At 43.9% G+C, this 23,919-nt stretch overlaps 1 protein-coding gene across 1 annotated transcript in view; it reads right to left on the bottom strand.

The window, feature by feature from the left end:
* Window positions 1–23,919, bottom strand: part of LARS2 (leucyl-tRNA synthetase 2, mitochondrial) — a 169,423-nt gene that overhangs the window by 32,461 nt on the left and 113,043 nt on the right. Inside the window, exons 12-14 of the mRNA XM_049777333.1 lie at window positions 18,689–18,972; window positions 14,098–14,196; window positions 9,589–9,726 (exon numbers count right to left, since the gene is read on the bottom strand). Of these exons, the coding sequence (XP_049633290.1) occupies window positions 9,589–9,726; window positions 14,098–14,196; window positions 18,689–18,972 (521 nt within the window). The remainder of the gene's footprint in view (window positions 1–9,588; window positions 9,727–14,097; window positions 14,197–18,688; window positions 18,973–23,919) is intronic.

Below are 23,919 nucleotides of genomic sequence, written 5' to 3'. Positions count from 1 at the left end.
TCTGAGCTCAGAACTTGCTCCTGGCAGGCTTGGGGGACCATATGGGATGCTGGGAATCGAACCGGGGTGTCTTGAGTTAGCTGCGTTCAAGGCAAATGTTCTACCGCTGTGCTATCACTCTGCCACCCCCCGCCCAAGTTGGTTTCTAATTGGGAAGCCTCTACTCACTGTGACACTATTTCCAAGTACCAGCCCTGGCACATAGGGAGATCTTACTGAAACAACAATGACGAAGTGCAGGTAAAAAAAAGTTCTCTTCCCTTCCTTTACATACTCCCAGCGGCCACTGTCTTGTGATCAGAGAACTTTAGGAAAAGGCTCCAAGATTTGGAGGGTTTGGTGGAGCTCTCAGGTGGCTGCAGGTGGCCATCAGCACACAGGGCAGCTTCAAAGCACCTCTCTTCATTGGCTGCAAACTATGTGGAGATTTCAAACTTGGGGGAAATCACTTAGTGATTCTCTGAGCTGCGTGGCAGAGCAGGAAATAACAACAGACCAGAGTCCCAGGCTTACAGCTATCTCTTGGAGAGGGAGAGAAAAAGGCTTCCTTCCACTTGGAGACATGCCCACATTCTACATGAGGCAGCTTTCGGTCTGGCACATACATCTAAAAGTGTCAATGCCCAACCCATGCTCACCAGCAAAGTAGAGGTTCAGCATTGCTTCTGCTTTTTGAATGTATGTGGTAAAAAAAAAAAAAAACCCACTCCCAGTTATAAAGTTACGTAATCATGAAAAAATACAGAAGAAAATCAGAAGTGCACTACAATAGTAAAAACAGAATTATCAATAAGCCAAAAACAACCAATAGCCCAAAGAACATTACTGCTAACAGTGTTCATGCTGGCATGGGGGCATGTTTTTCCCTAGCACTTTTTTCACTTTGTACATATGTGTGTGCATCAAAGACAGAGAAAACTAACTGGAACTATGATTCTGAACCTTACTTTCTTCACTTCTCCTGACTTCAGAAACATTTCTCTGCATTATTAGACATTCTCTGTAATGTAATGGTACAGAGCTGTACAAGAACCCTCTATAGTGATGGGCATATTTTATTGACCCATTTCCAGAATTTGGGGGCATTTAGATTATATCCAAATGTTTGAAAAGACATCGCTGAAAAAAAAAAAAGGCATTTTTGAAGGGCCCGGAGAGATAGCACAGCGGTGTTTGCCTTGCAAGCAGCCGATCCAGGACCAAAGGTGGTTGGTTCGAATCCCGGTGTCCCATAGGGTCCCCTGTGCCTACCAGGAGCTATTTCTGAGCAGGAGTAACGCCTGAGCATCACCGGGTGTGGCCCAAAAACAAAAAACAAAAAAGGCATTTTTGGTTTATATTTTGTTTTGGGGCCACACTCAGTGGTGCTCAGGAGTTACTCCCAGCTCTACACTCAAGGATCACTCCTGGTGATGGTCAGGGGAGCCTTTAAGATGCTAGAGATGAAAAAAGATACTAGAGATGAAACCCATGTCAGCTGTGTGCAAGGCAAATGCCCTACCCAAGAAAATTTGTCCCATGAAAATTGCCTTAGGAGAGATTTCTGAAAGGCAAATACTGTGCTATAAAAGTGTGATTACGTTTAACTTTCTCATTATATATTATCAAAATACTTTCGACAGGGGACATTTCAAACTGCCTTTCTGCAGTTTATGAGAGAACAACTGTCCACTGCCAAGATACCACCGTCAAACATGCTGCTGTTTAATTTGTATTTTTCAACATTTACAGATTATCTGGGTGCTTATTGATCCTAGACTAGTACGATAAAGATGTAAAATTTCTAATCACAGGGGGTGAAGGACCTATGTGATGAAAACTACTTGACACAAATTAAACAACAAAAGATTTGAATGGGCAATTTTTTTGTTTTGTTTTTGTTTTTGTCCCCACCTGGCAGCACTCAGGGGTTCCACCTGGCTCTCCACTCAAAAACCACTCTTGGCAGGCTCGGGGGACCATATGGAATGCCGGGATTCAAACCACTGTCCTTCTGCGTCTAAGGCAAACAAACACCCTTATTGCTGTGCTATCTCTCCAGCTGAATGGCAATTTTGAGAGGACATTCTCCAGGTGGCAAGAACACATATAGAAAGATGCTCCTCTTTGTTTACTATAAAATAAATGCAAATTAGAGCTACAATGAGATGCTATCATACATTTGTAAAAATGGCTTATTCCTTAAGCAGCGATTACAACAAATCTTGGAGAGGGTATGGAGGAAAAAGAATGCCCGTGCATGGTTGGTAGGAATATAAATTGCCATAGTCATTTTGGAAAACAGTACAGAGCCTTTTCAAGAAGCTGACAATTGAGTTACCAAACAGGCTGTCAGCTCCCTTCTGTGTAGCTATCCGAAGAACATGAAACATGGCAGGAAAAGTATATCCACCCCAATGCTTACTGCAGCATGGTTTTCAGTAGTTAAGACACAGAAACACTTGAAGTGCCCATTCATGGATGACTGGATAAAGAAGTGGTATCTATACACAATAAAATATTATCAGCTAGTGAAAAAGTTTGACATTTTGCTGTTGGCACCAAAATAAAGAGATCTCAAGAGGATGATGCAGTATAAAGTAAGTCAGAAGGAAAAAGACAAGTTATGGTGACACTTTTTGGCCTATGTATGTAAAATAGGATTAAAAATTAATGAACAAACAAACAAACACCTAATCAATAACACTGACAACAGAACAAACTTTCCTGAAGGGAAAAATATGGGCACAGGGTAGGAAAAAGGGTGGATACAGGAAAGGCCAGTAGGATTGTTATATGTTTAATCATATTAGTTACTCTGAAAACAATTCTAAATGCAGAACTTGAAATTATTCACCAAGGAAAGTGAGCAGTTCCCTCTCCTTTGTGGCTAACTGGTTTGCTAAAATGTCCGACAGAGATGATGACCCTCAGAGGTAGCTTCCAGAGGCGGTGGTTGCCCTGATAAATACTTTTATTTTGTTTTGTTCTGGTTTGGTGGGGGACCATACCCAGAGATGCTCAGGGGTTACTCCTGGCTCTGATCTCAAGAATCACTCCTGGTGGTTCATAGAGGACCATATGAGATGCTGGGGTGGGGATCCAACCCAGGTCAGCTGCATGCAAGACAAATGCCCTACCACTGTACTATCACTCTGGCGCCTACCCTGGTAAGCATTAACAGGAACAATTCTGACTGCTGAGAACCAAGTAAGATGATTTTCTGTACTTTCTGCAAAAAGACCAGCCTCTGAGTATTTAAAATACATTAACATTTGGGGTCGGAGAGATAGCATAGCAGTAGGGTGTTTGTCTTGCACACAAATGACCTGGGATGGATCTGGGTTCAATTCCCTACATTCCCATATAGTCCTGAGCCTTCCAGGAACGGTTTCTGAATGTAGAGCCAGGAGTAACACCTGAGCGCTGCTGGGTGTGGCCCCCAAGCCAAAAATAAGTGAATAAATATATAAATAAATTGTTTTGTTTCAAAAAATACATTAACATAGTTGTGTTTCTTGAAGGTGATGTCCAAGCAAATTTCAGGTATACCTGGAAAGCTTGCAAAGTAGGAATTGATTTGGACAGAAATGAAGGTTTACTCCAAATGGTATCTTAAAATGATGCAGAAATGCTGTAAATCTTTTTCTCTCCTCTGATTCAGTTTTCAGCCCTGATAGAGAAGTCACAAGGCAGGGACCAAAAATAGCATGAAAGGCTGGACCATATGTTTGGCACGAGGGTGGCCCATGTTCAATGTTGTCACTGCATGGTCCCCTGAGCACCTCTGGGAGTAGATTCTGAGCACCTCCTCAGCACCACTGGGTGTGGCCCCAAACCAAAGCAAATGAAGAAACAAAAAAAAAAAAAAAGAAGTTACAAAAGGAGGGGACAGAGTGATTGTAGAAGCGAAGGATGAAGGGCGTGTGTCTTGCATGTGGTTGACCCAGGTTTGATTCTCAGCATTTTGTAAGATTTCCTGAGCATCATCAAGAGTAATTCCTGAGGACTGCAAGGAATGGATCGAGAAAACAACAACAACAACAACAATAACAAAACAACCCAGGAGCCAAGTCCTGTCATGTACCTTAAAATAGTGTCTTTTTTTTGTTGTTTGTTTTTTGGGCCACACTCAGGGGTTACTCCTGGCTATATGCTCAGAAATCACTCTGGGCTTGGAGGACCATATGGGACACCGGAGGGTCAAACTGCAGTCCGACCAACTCTGGGGTGGGCAAGGCAGACACCTTACTGCTTGTGCCACCACTCCTACCCCTTAAAATAGTGTCTTGAATTGCCCTTTTCTTTTTCTGGGCACACCTGGCAGTGCTCAGGGGTTTTTCCTGGCTCTGTGCTCAGAAATCACTCCTGACAGGCTCAGGGAACCATATGGGATGCTGGGGATCAAACCCAGGTTTGCTGCATGCATGGCAAATGCCCTCCGCACTGTGCTATTGCTCTGGCCCCAAACTGCAAGATTCTGTTGTTACTCTTTTTTGTTTTTTGTTCTTTTGTACACATGGTTATTCAGAAACCAGACACATATGTCTGTAACAGAGCTGGAAATCATTTTGTCTTTGCTTCTAAAGGAGGACATATTTCTTGTGCCGTAGTTGCTTTTTAGGCTTAACCTCTACCAATTCTCCACTTCCTGAAAACATTTCCTTTGAAAAACACAGGCTTTATTTATTTATATCAAGGGGGCCAAACTCCATTTATTTAAGCTAATATTTATTGTGAATCTACACTAGCCATAAAGATCATCCATCCTCAAGGGTGATCTTTATCTAGTGAGAAAGGAGTTTCCTTGGCTAAGAAAATCGAAATAGAATGGCAAATTCTGTACCCAAGGATACCTGTAACTAATGTCTTTCCCTGAGGTTAATGTCACTAATTTGTTTTGTGTCCTTCTGATGCCGAGTGGTTTATCTGTATACACGAAAGACTCTAGGACTAATGAAGAGAAAATTCTCTTAAGAATCTAATTTATGGGGGGGGAGAGCAAAAAAAAAAAAAGAATCTAATTTATATTTTAAATTAGTTCTCTTACAGTATATTTTTTTTCTTTTTTGGGCCACACCTGGTGACGCTCAAGGGTTACTCCTGGCTATGCACTTAGAAATCACTCCTGGCTTGGGGGACCATCGGGGACGCTGGAGGATCGAACTGCGATCCATCCTAGGCTAGCACATGCAAGGCAGATGCCCTACCTCTTTCGCTACTGCTCTGGTCCCTACAGTAGATTTTTAAACATGTATGCAGGAAAAAATGAGGAAGTGGGTCTGCGGTGGGAGAGAAGAGAGAGAGCTTTTAATTTACTTCATACTTCACATGAAACTAGATGTTAACATCACAGAAAAAAATTTTTTTTTGGTTTTTGGGTCACACCTGGCTATACTCAGGGATTATTCCTGCTCTGTGCTCCGAAATCGCCCCTGGTAGGCTCAGGGAACCATATGGGATGCCAGGAAGCGAACCACCATCGGTCCTGGGTCAGCTGCGTGCAAAGCAAACGCCCTACTGCTGTGCGATCTCTTCGGCCCCAGGATCACAGAGATTTTAAAAGTAATTCAGTGTTAGGATGATGGCACAAAGAGCAGGTGAGCTTGCTTTGTAAGCAGTAGGCCAGGGGAGGTAACACAAGTACCTATTTATCTACCTGTGTCTGTATTTGTTTTCTTTGTGGTGTTGGTGACTGAATCCAGGGGCTCAGACATACAAAGCATACACCGCTGAACTACACTGGCCACCTAAAAGTATCATGCCTAATATACTTTTTATCTCAAAAATGAAAAAAAAAAAAACAAAAACATGTTTAAACCCAATGGTCTGATTTGACCCTGCAGATACTCCCAAATACCTGTCTCCTTCTCATTCCATTCTCCCAACACCTCAAAATCTAAACTACAAAGTGCACAGTCAGTACTTTATTGTTTGTAATAGCAATAGAAAAAAATAAATGATGGCTTAAACAAATAGCTATTCCCAGTGGTGAAGACTATGTGTAGATTTAAAAGTAGGGGTGATTTATCCATACTGATGTGAAAAGATAGCCAAGATCAAAGATAAAGTAAAAAAAAAAAAAAAAAAAAAAAAAGCATGTAACACCAAAAATCAAAGACATGCAAACAATTTTCCTGGAAATAATCAAAAGAAACCAAAGAGGTGGAGAGAAAGGATGGCAGGTGGAATGGCAGAAAAGGGGCCTCTATGTTCATACTTTAGATAGGTAAAGACTTTTAGACTTATTTTAGACTTGTACCTTTTGGTCATTATTATTTTGGGGGGAGATCACACCCAGTGGTGCTCAGGGGTTACTCCTGGCTCTGTGCTCAGAAATCGCTCCTGGGGGACCATATGGGATGCCGGGAATCAAACAGGGATCTGTCCTGGGTTGGCTGCATGCAAGGCAAACGCCCTACTGCTGTGCTATCGATCTGGCCCCTGGTCATTATTTTTAATCTTCAGAGGCCTTACAATGAAACAGATAAGGTTTTTTTTTCCTTACAAACATTTGCCCTGGTACCACATTGGCTTTGAGTTCCACGAGGCATTCCTCCAATTAAAAAAATCTTCAATATAAGTTATGTAGGCAGGAAAATAACCAGTCACTCCTCTACCCCTCTCTCCCAGACTGCCCGTTCTACTTTACAGTTAAAAAATATTCTAAAAGCCATTGTATTACCAAAAATAAAAGACAATTGAAAATAATCTCAGAGTTATGTTTCTGGCTATATAGCAAATGAGAGCCTAAATTATTTTCCTAAAGAAAAATAAACAAAAACTCATATATTTGTAAATGGCTTTAAATGTTATCATTACAGGCATGACAGATGGGGTACAGGGGTTAAAGTGCTTTCCTTTATATAATCGATCCCTGTTTGATCCCCATACCGCCTGTGGTCCCAAGCACTGTCAGGAATGACCCCTGAACACACAACCAGAAAGAAGGCCTGACCCTGCTGAGTGTACCCCCCCAATGCCCCCAATAAATTACTGAACTGGTAAACTATCTAAAATAAGGTTGAACAAATATAGTTTGAGCAAAATAATAACTCATTGATGGACCAAAAACATTTATTTTTTGACAAAAGGAACATTATTTCAGAGTTAAAGTCAGAGATGTAAAAAAAATCTGAGAAAGAATATTTATAAATTGGGTAGATTTATTGCAATTTCAGTTAAACTCCCAACAGATCATTTCTGGAATTTGATGAGCTGAATCTGAAATTTTTATGTTAGAACAAAGGTCCAATATAGCTGAACTACTAAAGAATCAGAACTAAGTAGAGAAACTTCCCTCACTAGATATCATAACTGGTAAAATTAAAATTTAAGAACCAGCAAATTACTAGCATAACAAAGAGCAAATGGACCAGTGAAAGAAATAAAGATCTTATAAAAGGGCCCTTGTGTACAAAGAGAACTTGATTGATGATGAAGAGACACTACAGATCAGTGGAGAAATGGATGGATTGTTCCATTAATGGAGCTAAGACATTAAAAGCAATAGCCATAAAGAAAAAGATGATTAAAATTTACTACATTAAATTAAGAGTTTCTGTTCATCTGAAGACACCATAAGACAAGCTAACAGCTGGGGGAGAAAATACAACGCCTATAACTGTATAAGATGAATAAATATCTTGAGCAGTAAAAGAATTTCTACACATCATTACAAAACAATCTGGATGAAACAAAGGACACAAATAAGGCTTTAATGGGAGAGGAAGCATAAAGGTGCAGAAACATTAAAAAACATGCTAACCTTCATTAAGGAAGCAGTGGATTAACTCAAATCCAATTCACAAAGTGACCCGTTGCATACCCGCCAGCTTGCAAACCTTCTGAAACTGGGCAACATTAAATGCTGTGATGCTACTGCAGCAGTAGCAGCAGCAGAACCAGGGGGATCATTTCCCTGTTACTGAACTGATCTAGGACACAGTGTGGTGGAACTTGGCAAAGGGGTGTTATGAGCACACCCAGCAATTCAGCAAGTCCAGGGACTCTTCCTACAGATGCGTTTGCCAGGACTACTAAGGTTCTGGACTGTAATACTGCCCCAAATCACTGGGCAGTCTGAGCTCTCTACTTGTCCCAAAGGATGAAATACCATGGGGCGGTGAGGCCCATAAAGGCCCATGGATGTGAGGCCCCATAAATGCTGAGTAAGGAAACTGGATCAGAATACACAAAATATGATCCTATGGGAAATTAATGCTCAGCGGAATAGAACAATATCTATTGCTTAAAAGAAAAACCTCTAGCAGGGGCTGGAGAGATAATACAGCAGGTAGAGTATTTTACTTTGCAAATGGCCAACCTGGGTTCAATTCCTCGCACCCCAAATGGTCCCCTGAGCACCGCCAGAGTGATTCCTGAGTGTAGAGCCAAGAGTACCCCCTGGGCATTACTAGGTAGGGCTCCAAAACAAAACAAAATAAAAACAAAGCAAAGACCTCTAACAGTGATAGATTTCAAAAGAAAAGTAATAAAATGAAAATTTAAAATTCAGGATAGGAATTAGTGGGGATGGGTGGGGGAGTTCTGGAGGATGGCAGGATTAGGAGGTTAACGTGGGTATTATAAAGAGCACGGGACCCTATTTATTTTATTGTAGGGAGAGTGTATGGATGTCACTAAGTTTACAATATATTAAGTACATCACTTATGATTTTTTGTTTGTTTGTTTTTTGGGCCACACTCATTTGACATTCAGGGGTTACTCTTGGCTATGCACTCAGAAATTGCTCCTGTCTTGCGGGGACATATGGGACGCTAGGGGATTGAACCCTGGTCTGTCCTAGGCTAGTGCTTGCAAGGCAGACACCTTAGCTCTAGCGCCACCTCTCCAGTTCCACTTATGATATATTTTATCAGGGAGGAAAAGCATGTGTGCAAGTGTGCGTGGACACACACACAACACACACACATACACACAGATTCTAGTCCCAGAGGACAAGAATTTATTGATGAATTTCAATGTGACTCCCTAGTTTAAAATCCATCATATGCTTTTATCAGAGTGAGATATGAAGGCAGGATTTAGACAAGCTTAAAAGTGAGTTTACATGAAGGATCAGTGATAAACATGCCTCAGGTAAGAAGCTCTAAACCCCAAATAACACGGATTTCTCTGCCTCACAGGAAAACATCTCCATTACTTAACTCAGCAAAGCCAGCAAATACCTTAGGGCGGTTTCTAAGTGAGCACATAACACCCCATGGTAAATTGAATTAAAGCATCAGGAATGGTAAGGCCAACAATGTCCTCTAAAGCACATTAGAAAAATAGAATTCTGGGGCTAGAGATGGCACAGTGGTAGGGCATTTGCCTTGCATGCAGCCAACCCAGGATGAATGGTGGTTCGAATCCTGGTATTCCATATAGTCTTCCATGCCTGCCAGGAGAGATTTCTGAGTGCAGAGGCAGTAGTGGCCCCTGAGTGCCGTCAAAAAATAAAAAAAGAAAAATAGAATTCTTCTGCCCCATCATTCACATTCCTTAAAAAAATGCTGATACCTACTTTTTTTTTTGTTGTTGTTGTTCATGGCAACTGCTAGTGGGCAGAACAAAATCCTTCTGAAAAGCTGTGAAATGCTTACCTGTGCTTGACCAGTTTTTGATCGTGGCAAAAATGACTGAAGAATCTTGCATAGAACAAGTGCATGACAGCATGTTCTTTGCCCCCAATGTACAAATCCACAGGCATCCAGTAATCTGCCAGAGCTGAGCTAAAAGGGCTGGAGGAAAGAGAAAGAGTCGTTTCAAAAGCATGCCCTGGAACAACTGCACACATTAGCAGGCTTACTATAATTTACACATGCCAGAAAGAAAAGGATGTCATGAAAATTAGGGACTGTATATTTAAAATAGAGGAGAAAAAAGGATCAATGTTGATTTATGAGATTTATAAACACTGTCAGTGAAGTGCTGTTAAATCACACATTCAGCATATGTGGTTTTTATATAAAATGAAGAACTGATATAAACATATCACCAAAAAAAAAAAAAAAAGCTTTTCAGTATGATGCATATTTGAACAGATTTAGACATAGGTTTTTTTTTTCCCCTTCTTGTTTTGATTTTCCACACCCAGCTGCGCTCAGAGGTTACTCCTGGTTCTGCGCTCAGAAATCACTCCTGGTTCTGCGCTCAGAAATCACTCCTGGCAGGCTCGGGGGACCATATGGGATGCCGGGATTGAATCCAGGTATGTCCTGGGTTGGCTGTGTACAAGGTAAATGCACGACCACTGTGCTATTACTCCAGCCCCACAGACATGTTTTAATTTTGATTAGGCAACTGGAATTTGTTTCTGATCTTACCAACAGAGGGCACCTTGACATTTATAATGGAGATTAACAGACAGCCACAAATAGTTCTTTTTTAGTTCTTTGGAGTTGGGCCATATCTAGCAGTACTCAGAGAACTGTCTGATGTTGGGTGGGGCTCAAACCCTAGACTCCTGCAAGCAAAGCTCCAGATATCTGAGCTATTTCCCAGGCCGGGTTCTTTGCTTCTCCAAAAACTGTTCACTTAAAAATAAAAGGGAAGGCTGGAGAGATACGAGAGTAAGAAACAAAGGCCCTTAGTTCAGTCCCTGTCATCCTGTCATCCCATATGGTTCTCTAAGCCCTGCCAGGAATGATTCCTCAGAGCAAAGCCAAGAGTAACTAAACAAACAAACAAATAATTCAATGTTCTCATTATTTTTTGGTGGTACTGGGAATTGGACCCAGGGCCTCACACATCCAAAACACATATTCATCTGCTGTCTTAAAACAGCCTTAAAATGAACAAAGCAAGCGCCTATATAATGGACATCTGAAAGTAATGAACATTCTTTTTTTTTTTTTGAGTTTCACCCGGCAGTGCTCAGGGGTTACTCCTGGCTCTATGCTCAGAAATCGCTCCTGGCAGGCTTGGGACCATATGGGATGCTGGGATTCGAACCACCATCCTTCTGCATGCAAGGCAAATGCCTTACCTTCATGCTTTCTCTCTGGCACCAGTAATGAGCATTTTTAAGGTAAATGTCACAAAACAGTCCAGTCATACCAAATAGAGATTTTCCCCACTTTGCCAGAGACCCAGATCATGGGTGGTCAGGATGCCTCAGTGCATGTGTGGGATTAAATTTGGGATTAAACTGCCTCAGGAGTTTCTTAGGTGCAGAGAGAAATACCTGTATTGCAATTGGGACTCTCTCTCTCTCTCTCTCTCTCTCTCTCTCTCTCTCTCTCTCTCTCTCTGTGTGTGTGTGTGTGTGTGTGTGTGTGTGTGTGTGTGTGTGTTTGGGGGATGTGTGTGTGTGTGTTTGGGGGATGGTACCCTGGCTGAAATTCCCTGATGGGAAGTCTTGACCAGTTAAAGAGCTCTCCCTGAGTTGAGTCTCTAGCCTGTTAGAAAGGCTTTTCTTGAGCTGGAAGGATAGCACAGCGGTAATTGCTGTGCTATCCATCAAATGACGGACCCGGGTTTGATCCCCAGCATCCCATATGGTCCCTCAAGCCTGCCAGGAGTCATTGCTGAGCGCAGAACCAGGAGTAACCTCTGATTACACCAGGTGTAGCCCAAATACTCCCCCCCAAAAAAGGTTTTTCTTTACAGATACTGAAGGATAGAAAATCTGGTTTCTCTTGCATCCCTTAGCTGTAGCTAAATGGGATACACCAAACCCCTGTACCTCCCCAAAACACTAAAGCCCAAAATCAAAACCCTAGAAACAACTCCAAAACAAACAAAAACCTCACTTTCTAGAAAGACCCAGAAAAGGGATTTCATCTGTGGCGAGGTGATGTCACTGGGCTTCCCAGACCCTCAATTCATGCTGGCTTCATTCTACCCTTGGCAGCTGCTGCTGGCTGAAGATCTTGCTCATTTCTGGCCAGATGGCTTGAACCACAGAATCCAGGTGCTGTGGACTGTGATTCTGGCAGGGGCTGAAAATATGCTCCTTCATAACCAGTCAAGAAAAGGGTCATTTCCAGCAAGCACTCAGCGCAGCATTCCGGAGTGACAGCTCTCCCTCTGACAAAGCAGGCTGGCAAGGTTGCTAGCTCTTAGGCTCAGAGTCCGTAGTTTTTCCTGCGCTCTGACATTTTCTCCTTACCTATCTGCCAAACAGCTCTCTCACTCTTATTTATCTACTACTTAAATTTTTGGGGACACACCTGGTTGTGCTTAGTATTCTCAGAGCCGTACTCAGAATGCTTACACTGGTACGTGAGGCACCATTTGGTGTCAGGGACTGAACTTAGAGATCCTGCATTTAGGGGCTGGAGTGATAGCACAACAGTAAGGTGTTTGTTTTGCATGCAGCCGACCTGGGACTGACCCAGGTTCAATCCCCAGCATCCAATATGGTACCCTAAACCTGCCAGTAGTGATTGTTGAGCCAGGAATAACCCCTGAGTGCTGCTGGATGTGACCTCAAAAACCAACAAAAAATGTACAGTCTTTGGGGCTAGAGTGATAGCACAGTGGTAGGGCATTTGCTCTGCATGCGGTCAACTCAAAATGGATCTTGGTTCGATCCCTGGATCCCATATGGTCCCCCAAGCCTGCCAGGGGTGATTTCTGAATACAGAGTCAGAAATAACCCTTGAGTACTACTGGGTGTGGCCCCCCAAAACAACCCCCCTCCCCCCAAAAGAGGGGAGAGATCCTGAATGTAAGCCTGTGCTCAGCCCTTTAAGCCCATTTTGTTTGCCATTCCAGGGATTTATGCCAGGTCTCTCTCAAGCAAGGCATGCACTTTGCCGCTGACCCACATCCCTGTCCCCGATTTGTATTTCGTCAAAGAAACACAAGCAAAGAGCTGAAAAACCAAGCAGAGATGAAAGGTCTGTAATTTGTTTTCTTCTGATCATTATTTAAAGCATTTTTACATGCTGCTGCTTTATCAACATGAGAAATGATCTACTGCGTGTTCAGTGGTAAAGTTTTTGAGCTTTCCATGCTCCCTCCTCCCTAACACCTGGACTCTGAGCTCCACCATAATATTTGATTAAGTAAAGAGCAGGGCAGCTTTACCCTCTTAGAGTGGCTGTTCAGCATGGACCCTTGGAGGGCATTATAGTAGAACTTCCTGTTTCAGGATTTCATTTCCTGTATATTTTACTTGACTATCAGCAACTTAGTTTATCATTGTTCTGTGTTTTTTTTTTTTTTTTTTTAGCTAACCAGCGGTGCTCAGGGGTTACTCCTGGCTCTGCACTCAAGAATCACTTCTGGGGGCCGGCGAGGTGGCGCTAGAGGTAAGGTGTCTGCCTTGCAAGCGCTAGCCAAGTAAGGACCTCGGTTCAATCCCCCGGTGCCCCATTTGGTCCCCCCAAGCCAGGGGCAATTTCTGAGTGCTTAGCCAGGAGTAATCCCTGAGCATCAAACGGGTGTGGCCTGAAAAAAAGAAAAAAAAAGAGTCACTTCTGGCTGACTTGAAGGATCATGTAGGATGCTGGAGATTGAATCCAGGTTGGCTGTATGCAAGACAAACACTCGATCTACTGTGCTATTACTCTGGCCTCAGTCCTTGTTCTGTTGTTATTATTATTTGTTTTGGGGCCACAGTGGCTTGTTCAGGGCTTACTTCTGGCTCTGTGTCAGGGATCACTCTATATGGGACTGTAGGGCCAGATGGGAGGCCAGGGATCGAACCTGATTGGACCACATGCAATGCAAGTGCCTATGTGCTTTGCTATCTCATTGGCCCCTGTGAGTAAGTTAGTTTAATGGTTTTATGTCCAAGCTTACGAGAGCCTGTTTCATGGAACAGAGATTTCAAGCACACTCCAATAATGGCACCTTTCAATAGTCTGTATACCTGTACCCCAAGTTCTCCCAGAGAGAAGAGAAAAAGGGCAGGACCCATCTGCCCACTGACCCTTTCCCCGAGTGACCTGTGCTCTGGATGCCTCCTCAAGACTCCTTCCCTGTTCACAGGCCTCATCGCCAGCATCCCAGTCTATGGCTCTTCCTTCTTCCACTGGGGCCTTTTATTCCTCAAAAGCATACCCACTCCTCAGCAAATCATCTATTCCCTGCATGGTGTTGTGCTGGGAGGTTCCATATTATCCAGTACTTAAAGAAGAACTCATCAACAGGCAGCTTACCTCTGAGCATTCTGGGGGTCAGTGTATCTGAAGTAGTACCATGCAGAGTCCACAAAGGTATCCATCGTGTCTGTCTCTCTCTGGGCTGCTCCTTTGCACCTAAAGGAAAGGCAAGAAGTGCATCCATTGGTTTCTACTTAAACCTGAATGCAGTTTTTCCACCAACTTTTGAGAAAGCGATGACAATTAGTATAAATTTACAATGTCAGGAGAACAGTCCCACATCAGGCAAAAACAATTCACAGAGAGCTGCTCTCTTTGGGTAGTTCAGAACATGATGTCTTAAAGACATTTCCAAACTAAAAATTCAATCTTTAATAACTGAAAAAAAAACCAAACAAACAAACCCACAACAACATTTATTCTCTGCTATTCTCAATTTGTGTTGGTGGAAATATCTAACTACCTCAGAAGACAAAGCAGAACCAAGCTTCTCTTTTGAGCATGAACTTGTATTTCAGGCATATCAAGGCCGCCTCCAACAAGTGCTGGCTTTACAATGCCTATGGGGGCAAATCCATTTGGGAGGAGACATGAAAACCCAATGCATTTGTGCTGAGAAATCAACTTGGGTTAGCAGGTTCCACTGGGGTGACTTTAGAAAAGTGACATCAGGAGGCCCACAGTACTGAAAGGAGAATCCACTGTTAGTGGCATAGCCCATGTTCTCATGCTGAGAGCCTGAAATCAGCCCTTGCTGGGAGTAACTGTGCTACAGAAACCCACAAACACAAACCAAAGAGTCAAGAGCCCTCTTCATCTCCACTACCAACATCACTGACTAAGGATGGTGTCCTTACATGGCAGTGGAGATGGCAGCAATGCTCTTCAGGACAGTGCATGGAGTACAATCTCAGGGGGGAGGGGAGAAAGAGCTTAAGAGGAAAGGGCCCCCCATCCTGGGGAGGGAGGGAGGTGTGTGTGGAGGATTTAGTATCCATAAGGGCCCAGCTGGTGATTCAGTTCTAAAGCAGGTTCCAGGGGTGCTGGATCTATGATGAGAAAGAATGAGAGGAGGCTGCCAAAAGCCATGACTCCTGGGGGGCCTGAGGGTGGGGGCTCTGAGTTAAGCCTTGTTCAGGAGGTGGCTGACCTCCTGGAGGCTCCCAACGCTCTCAGCCGGGTAGATGGATAAAAGTGTCTGTTATTAGGCAAGGCAACTCAGGCTCCAGGTGGAAAAGTGGGAGGCATGGCCTCGTGACAGCTGCCTCGGCAGTGGAAGTCTTGGAGGTTGTTTGAAAACTTGAAGGAGGCTCACAGAACCCTGGGAGCGACTGATGAGCCTTTTGCTGGTTTAGTATGCCAAGGTTTGAATCTATTTAAACTAAAAAAATCAAAGGAGGAAAAAGCTGGGCAGAGTGTTCAAAGGCCTGAGAACATGAGCATGCAGGAGGCCTGGGTTTCATCCACAACACTGCCTGTGACTCCCTTCTTAGCCATACCAGGAAGGACCCCTGTGCACTGAGTGTGTTCCTACCTTTGCCTACCCACTGTTGAAATGTATGGGAACTAATAAGAGCTAACCATCAGCAGTATTTCTTTTTGAAAACAAAACAAAACAAAAATGAACTAACAGAAGGGCTGCATATTCGTTTTGTACTTACGAAGAAGCTTTACAAGTCCTGCAGAAGAAATAGTCAGTCACCAATCAGTAAACAGAAATGGCTGAGCAGACCATGAAGATGCCCCAGATCTGGGCTTTTTGAGGATCTCCTACAGTTCTGCATTTCCAAGAGCCTGGGAAGAATCCCTTCCCCATGCTAGAGGCTTTCCCAAGACCCTACACTCAGATGTATGGTTCTAAATGAAAGCAGGTCTTGGTGGGTGGAAAGCAATCAATCAGACAGAAGCCAGATACCATGCTGGGCATCATGGGAAGATCATGGCCCCTGGGCTCTTGCTGAGACCACGGGGTTCAAGGCAGGAAGCTCAACAATGAAAGGGGGAAGAGGTGATGCTTGCCCTGCTGATGTTCTTTTGGAAAGTCACGTTGGACTGGAGACCAACCCCCATGTCTTAGAACTGACACTTAAAGCTGTTATTAGGCACTCTTGGTATGGCAGAAGGCAACCCAGGCTCCAGGTGGAAAAGTGGGAGGCATGGCATGGGTGATTTGAAAAGGTGAAGATGATCACTATCATCATGAATGATAAGACATACTGGGTGGCATGCCCTGCAGAGATGCATCAGACAGCATCTCCCACTTCACCCCCAGCAGTCCTGGCCCTGCAAAGGCAGATTCAACTCATCTCCCCATTAGGCAGAGGAGTCACCAAAGTTTGGGGCCATGAAGAGACCCACTTAGGGTCTTGGAAGAATAAGGAACATCTTGTGTGTTGGGGACTGGGGCCCCTTGATTTGGGGCACTCATTGGCATTATCCAGGAGGTCTGGCCCAGCTACCTCCTGGGGGAAAGTCCTTTGTCACTGCTCCTCAGCAAAGAGGGAGTGGTGTTATCTCTGGAGTCTTTTCTATCCCTGAGCCTCCAATGCTCCCATTTCCAGCTCCATCTAGAATCTCAACACCAAATGGATGAGGATTGGGGTGGATTATTGATGAGCTGGATGGCAATAGCTCTTATACCTACTGAATATCTGCTGGGTGTCACTGTGCATAAGTTGTGTGAACTCTAATCACTAGTGACTTCTCTATGGCTGCCTAGTGAGTTAAGGGGCAGGGCCAGGATTGGATCCTTCTTAGCCCTATGCTTAGCATGAGCCTTACAAATGCACGTCTAATGGGCTTAAAATCCAACCCTGTATAGCAACAGAGGGCAGAATTACTTCGTGTGTGTGTGTGTGTGTGTGTGTGTTTTCTAGTGCTGGGAACTGAAAACTATTTTACTTTGGAGACAAGGTCTGGGTCATATATAGCAGTACTCAGTGCTTACTTCTACCTCTATGCTCAGGGATCACTTGTGATGGGACTTGGGGGATCATATGGGGTGCTGGTGATTAAACCATGTTGGCCACATGCCAGGCAAGTGCCTACCTACTGTACTATCACTTGAATCTAAGACCTATTTTGCAATATCCTCATTATAATCTTTAAGGCAGAAGGCTTCTATAGGGAAGGAAGATATTGGGGTTTGGGATGTTATTTCTGTCCAGTCAGCAGGTAGGGACAAAAAAAATCATGTATGAACACTCTTAGAAAGGGTAGGGGTGGAGGGATAGGTTGTCCTTTCTGCATGAATTATAGCAGCACAAGCCACAACCTACACCATGCACAGAAATGGTGCTGATTTGTACATAACTTAACCTTACCAAACTTCCAAATCACCAAATTTGTTTCAGATCTATAAATTGGCTGTGCAACACCTCATTATTTTATAGTAGTGTCAGCGCTGCAGTATCACAGGGAAGCTGATGGGATAGTTACATAGAAATTTACCAAGCTCAGTGAGCCTGAATAGTAACACAGAGGTGCGATTGGTACCAAACCACAGTCCAGTAAATCCTTAGCCACTGACTTCAGTAATCCCATGGAGAAATAGAAAAATCATTTCAAACTGACCCATGCTGATCCAAGTTTTGATAATTTCATTTGTCTTTGTGTGTGGCAACTAATATGAAGGAAATTTGTTTGCGTCTGCAAGGAGGCAGGCTATAATGGTGGGTGGGAGATTGAGGGCACTGTTGAAGGGAAGGTCACACTGGTGGTAGAATTGGTCTTTGAAAATTTAATGCCTAAAATGACTGTATTATTAACTTTGTAAGTCATGGTGTTGTAATAAAAAATTAGGACAAAAGAGGGGCCGAGAGATAGTATATTTGCCTTGCAAATGGCCAACCCAGGATCAACGGTGGTTTGAATCCCAGCATCCCATATGGTTCCCTGTGCCTGCCAGGAGCCATTTCTTAGCAGAGAGCCAGGAGTAATCTCTGAGTGCTACCAGGTGTGGCCCCCCCACAAAAAATTACAACAAAAGAAACAATTACATTTGAGGGGCACTTGCCTTGTATGTGGCTGACCTGGGTTCGATCCCTGGCTTCCCATAAAGTTCTCTGCACTGCTAGGAGTAATTCCTGAGTGCAGAACCAGGAGTAAGCCCTGAGTACTACTAGGTATGGTCCGAAATTTGAAAAGAAAAAAGAAAAACATGTTGAGACATGACAGAGAGCTGAGGCAAAGCTATCCCACTTCCAACAGAAGGAAGAAAGTGAGGTTAGTTTTGGGGGTCCAAAAGGAAGCCCTGCACACTTGCCCTCAGTCACACTTCGGGGGGTCCCGGTTGCCACCATTCAACTACATAGAACACCATAAGTGGTAAGGAGACCACCACTCTCTCCTGCCAAGTGACACAGACACGTGGTCTCTGGCAAAGCTGGGATCAAAAGAGCTGGTACAGATGTTTCAGAGGAAGAGGTAAGAGGAAGGGCTGCTTTTACCAGCTTAGGGAAGAGGAATAAATGCCCTTCCCATGAGCTGGGTCAGATTCTAGCATCTTCTCTCCAAAAATCCTAAAAAACCCACAACATTCCTCCCAGCCCAGACTCCAGCTGGGCAGAAGTCCTGGAAAAGCAGTGGTTAGAGATGGGAGAGCCTGCGCATTGCATGCTGGGGGCTGGCTAGAGGACGGGGGCCTTACCGGGGGCAGGAGCAGTGTACCCACTCGGAAGCTGCAGCCAGTGGGGACCCTCCCTTGCCAGTTAAAGAAGTGATGCTGGGCAAGGTCACGGGCAAGTCTTCCAGGGGCACTGGCTGGGAGCCGCAGGTTGGGCAGTGCACCATGGGGATGGGTGTGCCCCAGTAGCGCTGGCGTGAGATCAGCCAATCCTTTAGCTTGTCACTCGTCACATCTCCGCCAACTTTCTTCCTTCGAGCTTTCTGAGTGAGGGCTAGAAAGGCATCGGGTCGCTTCATGCCTGTGAACTGAGAGGTGAAGAAAGAGTCATTTCTTCTATAGCAGGGGTCTTCAAACTTTTTAAAGTGGGGGCTGGATTACGGTCCCTTAGAGAGCTGGAGGGCCGGAGACTATATGAGCTACTAATTCCTACTCACACTGCACATATCTTATATAAATAAAATGAAAACCATTTATAAATAAACAGATCACGCACCAGTATTTCAATGGGAACTGTGGGCCTGCTTTTGGCTAATGAGATGGTCAATGTCCAGTTCCATATTTGTCACTGCCAGCCGTAACAAGTGATGCAAGTGGGCATCAGTTAATCTTGATCTGGTTGGAGATTTCAGATGTTTCGTTTTTGAAAAAGTCTGTTCATAGGCATAAGTGCTACCAAAGATGGTTACCATTTTGAGTGCATGGTTCCTGATATTTGGATACACACTGAGTGTATATGCTGGCAGGTATCTTGGCAACCAAACAGCGCTCACTTCTGGCAGGCCGGATCAGACTCCTCTGTGGGCCGCATGTGGCCCGCAGGCCTTAGTTTGAAGACCCCTGTTCTATAGGGACCATTAGCTCCATTCTGGCTACTGTTTCTGTGGGGTTCTGCACAGGGCAACATGTAACTTCATGAGCTGTCCTCCCAAAGACTCCAGGATGTGATGCATTTGATGGCTGAGTTAAATGGTTTTTGACCTTAAAAGTTTACTTTTTCTTCTGATTTTAAAGGAAATTAAAAGCTTGGGTTCCGAGAGATAGTATAGTGGAAGGGTGCTTGCCTTGTAAACAGCTGACCTGGGTGTGACATCCAGCATGCTTACAGTCAGTTCCCAGAGCTCTGCCATGAGTAATTCCTGAATCAAGAGCAAGCCCTGAACACTGCCAGGTGCGTCCTAAAACCGAACCAAACCAAACCCAAATGAAAAGAAACTATGGGGTCAGAAAGGAGCACCAGACCACCAGTGGTGCACTTTGAAAGCAGCCAGGAAGCATAGCATTGCTCAGTCTAAGAAAAAGCAGGAGGCATTTTTCTGTGCATGCCAGAAGCCTGATTCTGGTCCATTAGTAGCCCTGTGCCTGCCCGGAAGATTATCTTGGGTTCCCTTCTGAGCTCTTGACTCAGTTTTGCACATCCAAGCATTCTGTTGAAAAATGATCTAAAAGAAAGACTTAAGGATCAATATTTTAGAGCATGACTCATGTCTAAGGATATAATTTATAAAGTGAAGGCACACACATGAGGTTAGGAAATAGAAAAAGTCCGACCTTTCCTTATATTACATATATATGTATATATAAAACACTTCCTATATTTAAGTAGTGCCAAGCCTGATACCTGGTTGTCAGGTGTAACTGAATCAAAATCACCCAGGTTGGGGTTGTTTTAACATCTCAAGACATGATAGGGATGGCAGATACTCAACCATTACTCAGCCATTACTGAGCCAGTAATTCCAGGCTCTGTTGAACTTTAAGTTCTGTCCAAGGCCCATAAATGGTTATATTCAAACTAAAAGTTTGAGGTGGGAGGACTTGAGCATTGATATTTTTCAGAACTTCCTGTGTGTTTCTAAAATGTGATCAAGTTTTAGAGTGTTCTCCAGAACTCTCACAATTCACTGTGTGTGTGTGACTCACAGGAGCCTAATGGACTGGGTGGGCTGGGAGAGTCACTGCAACAGTCATACTGTTGGTCCAGGGACCAGAGATTGAACAAGGTAGTTATAAATCAGTGAGTCTCACAATGTGGTCTTGGGTGATCAGCAGTAATGTCAGTACCACTGTGAGAAATGCAAACTCTTGGGTCCCATCTGAGACTCCTGGATGAAACCCAAGGGGGAGGACATGCCATCTGCCTTTTAATGAGGACACAAGTTTGCTTGTTTGCATTTGTGGGGGTACACACTCTGTGGTGCTCAGGGGGTATGCCCTCTGGAGGTCTTGGGGGACCATATGAGTTGCTGAGAATTGAACCTGGGTGAGAAGTGCCTTACTCACTTTTATCATTGCTACAAACTCTAAGACAGTCATAGATTATGCTGTTGTGAGCTCAGATTTGAGAATCAGTGCTGAGGCCATCTTCCACTTCCCCGTCCCTCTTCCATTCAGTCTCTTTCATTTCACTTTCTAGTCATTGCTACCATAGAGGCTAAGCTCATATCCATTCAATCCCCACTCTGATTTTTGGACCACAATCAGTGGTTGTAAGGAGTTACTCCTTGCTCTGTACTCAGTAATCACTCCTGGACTCGGGGAATCATATGAGATGCTAGGGATCAAACCCTGGTCGGTTGCATGCAAGGCAAATAAATGCCTTACCTGACACTATCACTTGGACTCTATTTATCACACTTAACACTCAGCAAGAGAGAAACATGACCAAATAAATAGGGCACAGAATGTCTTTGTTCTTTTCTAAAAAGGAGTAAAATTTAAGTAGAAGAAAGAAATTTCAGAAGTACAGACACTAATCCCAGAAGCACAGACACTATCAATGATCATTTTCAGAGATTCAGTTTCTGTGGAAGAAGTAATTTTCTCAAGCTTAAGATGCCCACAATAGGGCTGGAGCAGTGGTGCAAGTCATAAGATATCTGCCTTGTGCGTGCTAGCTTAGGACAGATCGAGGTTCAATCCCCTGGTATCCCATATGGTCCCCTAAGCCAAGAATAATTTCTGAGTGCATAGCCAGGAGTAACCCCCGGGCATCACCGTGTGTGGCCCAAAAACCAAACCAAAACAAACAAATAAAAAAAATTAAAAAAAAGATGCCCACAATAAGTTTAGTTATTTTGGTAGCATATTGTTTATTTTTTTCGTGTGTGCATGTGTTTGCGTGTGGTTTGACCAAACCCTGTGGTATTCAGAGATTGCAGAGATTGGTCCTGGTGGGGCTCAGGGGATGTGCAAGGGGTGATGAGGATAAATCACATGCAAGGCAAGCACCCTGCCTGCTGTACTATTGCTCCAGTCCCTAACCATACTGTTTTAAGAGTTGCACCTGTGTGGAAAGTATCTAGATTTAAAAAAAAAATTCGTTTTGTTTTTATAGATTAAGAAACAAGGCTTGGCGCTGGATAAATAGCACATCAGGTAGGGCACTTGTCTTGGATGTAGCCGATTTGGGATTAACCTGGGTTCAATTCCCTGGGATTTCATATGGTCCCCTGAGCCTGCTAGGAGCAATTTCTGAGCACAGAGCCAGGAGTGGCCCAAATCCCCCCCCCCCTAAAGAAAGTAAGGAAGGAAAGGAAGGGAAGGAAGGAAGGGAAGGAAAGAGAAGGAAGGAAGGGAGGGAAGAAGGGAGGGAGGGAAAGAGGGAGGGAGGGAAGGAAGAAGGAAGGAAAGAATGAAGGAAGGAAGGAAGGGAGGGAGGGAGGGAGGGAGGGAGGGAGGAAGGGAGGGAGGAAGGGAGGGAGGAAGAGAGGAAGGGAGGGAGGGAGGGAGGAAGGAAGGAAGGAAGGGAGGGAGGGAGGAAGGAAGGAAGGAAGAAGGCTGGAAGACATGTCTCACAGTTGCTGCAGGTCAGCATATTGGCCAACTCCATAAAGTTATTTTATTCTCAAAAGAGATGCAAGGCAAATTGCGAAAATTCATGGGTACACCAGTCTTGCAGCTAAAAATTCTGGAATACTCTCAGAGGTGGGCCAAGTTCATACTCTGTGAAGCCCAGTCAGCTGCATCCATACCCCACAATTGCTGCTGTATCAATGGCCCAATTTATTGCTCTTCCACTCATCTCTGCAAAGACACTTACTGACAAAAAGATCAGGTTTTCTGGTTTTAAATAGAAAACTCTGGGGTCTTTGCAGAGTGAGTATGGAAGCCCCAGCAGTCACAGACAAGTCTCACAGCTACTGCCATGTCAACTCATTGTCCCAGCTCCACAGATTCTGGAATTTTTGGACCGTAGGGCCGAATACTCATTAGATTTTTTAATAATGACATTCCAGTAGGATCACACAAAATCAAATGTCAAAGTAGTATAAAAGTCACCTAACTAGGTCAACAAATAAGACCAATAACACACCTTTAAAGAGGACCTACTGCCAATCCTTTTCAGGCTATTCAAAATTGAAGAATAAGAAATACAAATATTCCTCCCTCCCTCCCTCCCTCCCTCCCTCCCTCCCTCCCTCCCTCCCTCCCTCCCTCCCTCCTTCCTTCCTTCCTTCCTTCCTTCCTTCCTTCCTTCCTTCCTTCCTTCCTTCCTTCCTTCCTTCCTTCCTTCCTTCTTTCCTTCCTTCCTTTCCTCCCTCCCCCCCCCCTCCCTCCCTTTTTGGGTCACACCTGGTGGTGCTCAGGGTTTACTCTTGATCTATGCTCCTGGCAGGCACGGGGGACCATATAGGATGCTGGGATTCAAACCACTGTCCTTTCTGACTCTGCTGCCTGCAAAGAAAACACCGTACCACTGTGCTATCACTCCAGCCCACTCCCAAACATTTTCTATGAAGCTAACATCACCCTGATACCAAAAGCAGACAGAGACACCACAAAATAAGAGACTTACAGGCTGATATCTTTGATGAACACACATACAAAATTCCTCAACAAAATACTAGCAAACAGAATCCAACAATTCATCAAGAAAGTCATACACCATGACCAAATAGGATTTATCCCAAGGATGCAAGTATGGTTTAACTTAACACATGCAAGTAATCAACATTATATACTATGTCAATAAAAAATAAAAACCACATGATCATATCAATAGATGCAGAGAAAGCACTTGACAAGATCCAACATCCATCCATACATTATTAAAACTCTCAATAAGATGGGAATAAAAGAAACTTTTCTCGATATAGTCAAAGTCATTTGTCACAAATACTTGGTAAACATTATACTCAGTAGGGGAAAAAGTAAAAGCCTTTCCTCTAAAATCTGACAAAAGACAAGGTTGTCCATTCTCACCTTCTATTTAATATTGTATTGGAAGTACTTGCCATAGCAATTAGGCAAGA

The sequence above is a fragment of the Suncus etruscus genome, chromosome 7 (assembly GCF_024139225.1).
Source record: "Suncus etruscus isolate mSunEtr1 chromosome 7, mSunEtr1.pri.cur, whole genome shotgun sequence".
Classification (NCBI taxonomy): domain Eukaryota; kingdom Metazoa; phylum Chordata; class Mammalia; order Eulipotyphla; family Soricidae; genus Suncus; species Suncus etruscus.
The sequence above is the reverse complement of the archived record's forward strand: the minus strand, read 5'-3'. Positions and strand labels throughout refer to the sequence as shown.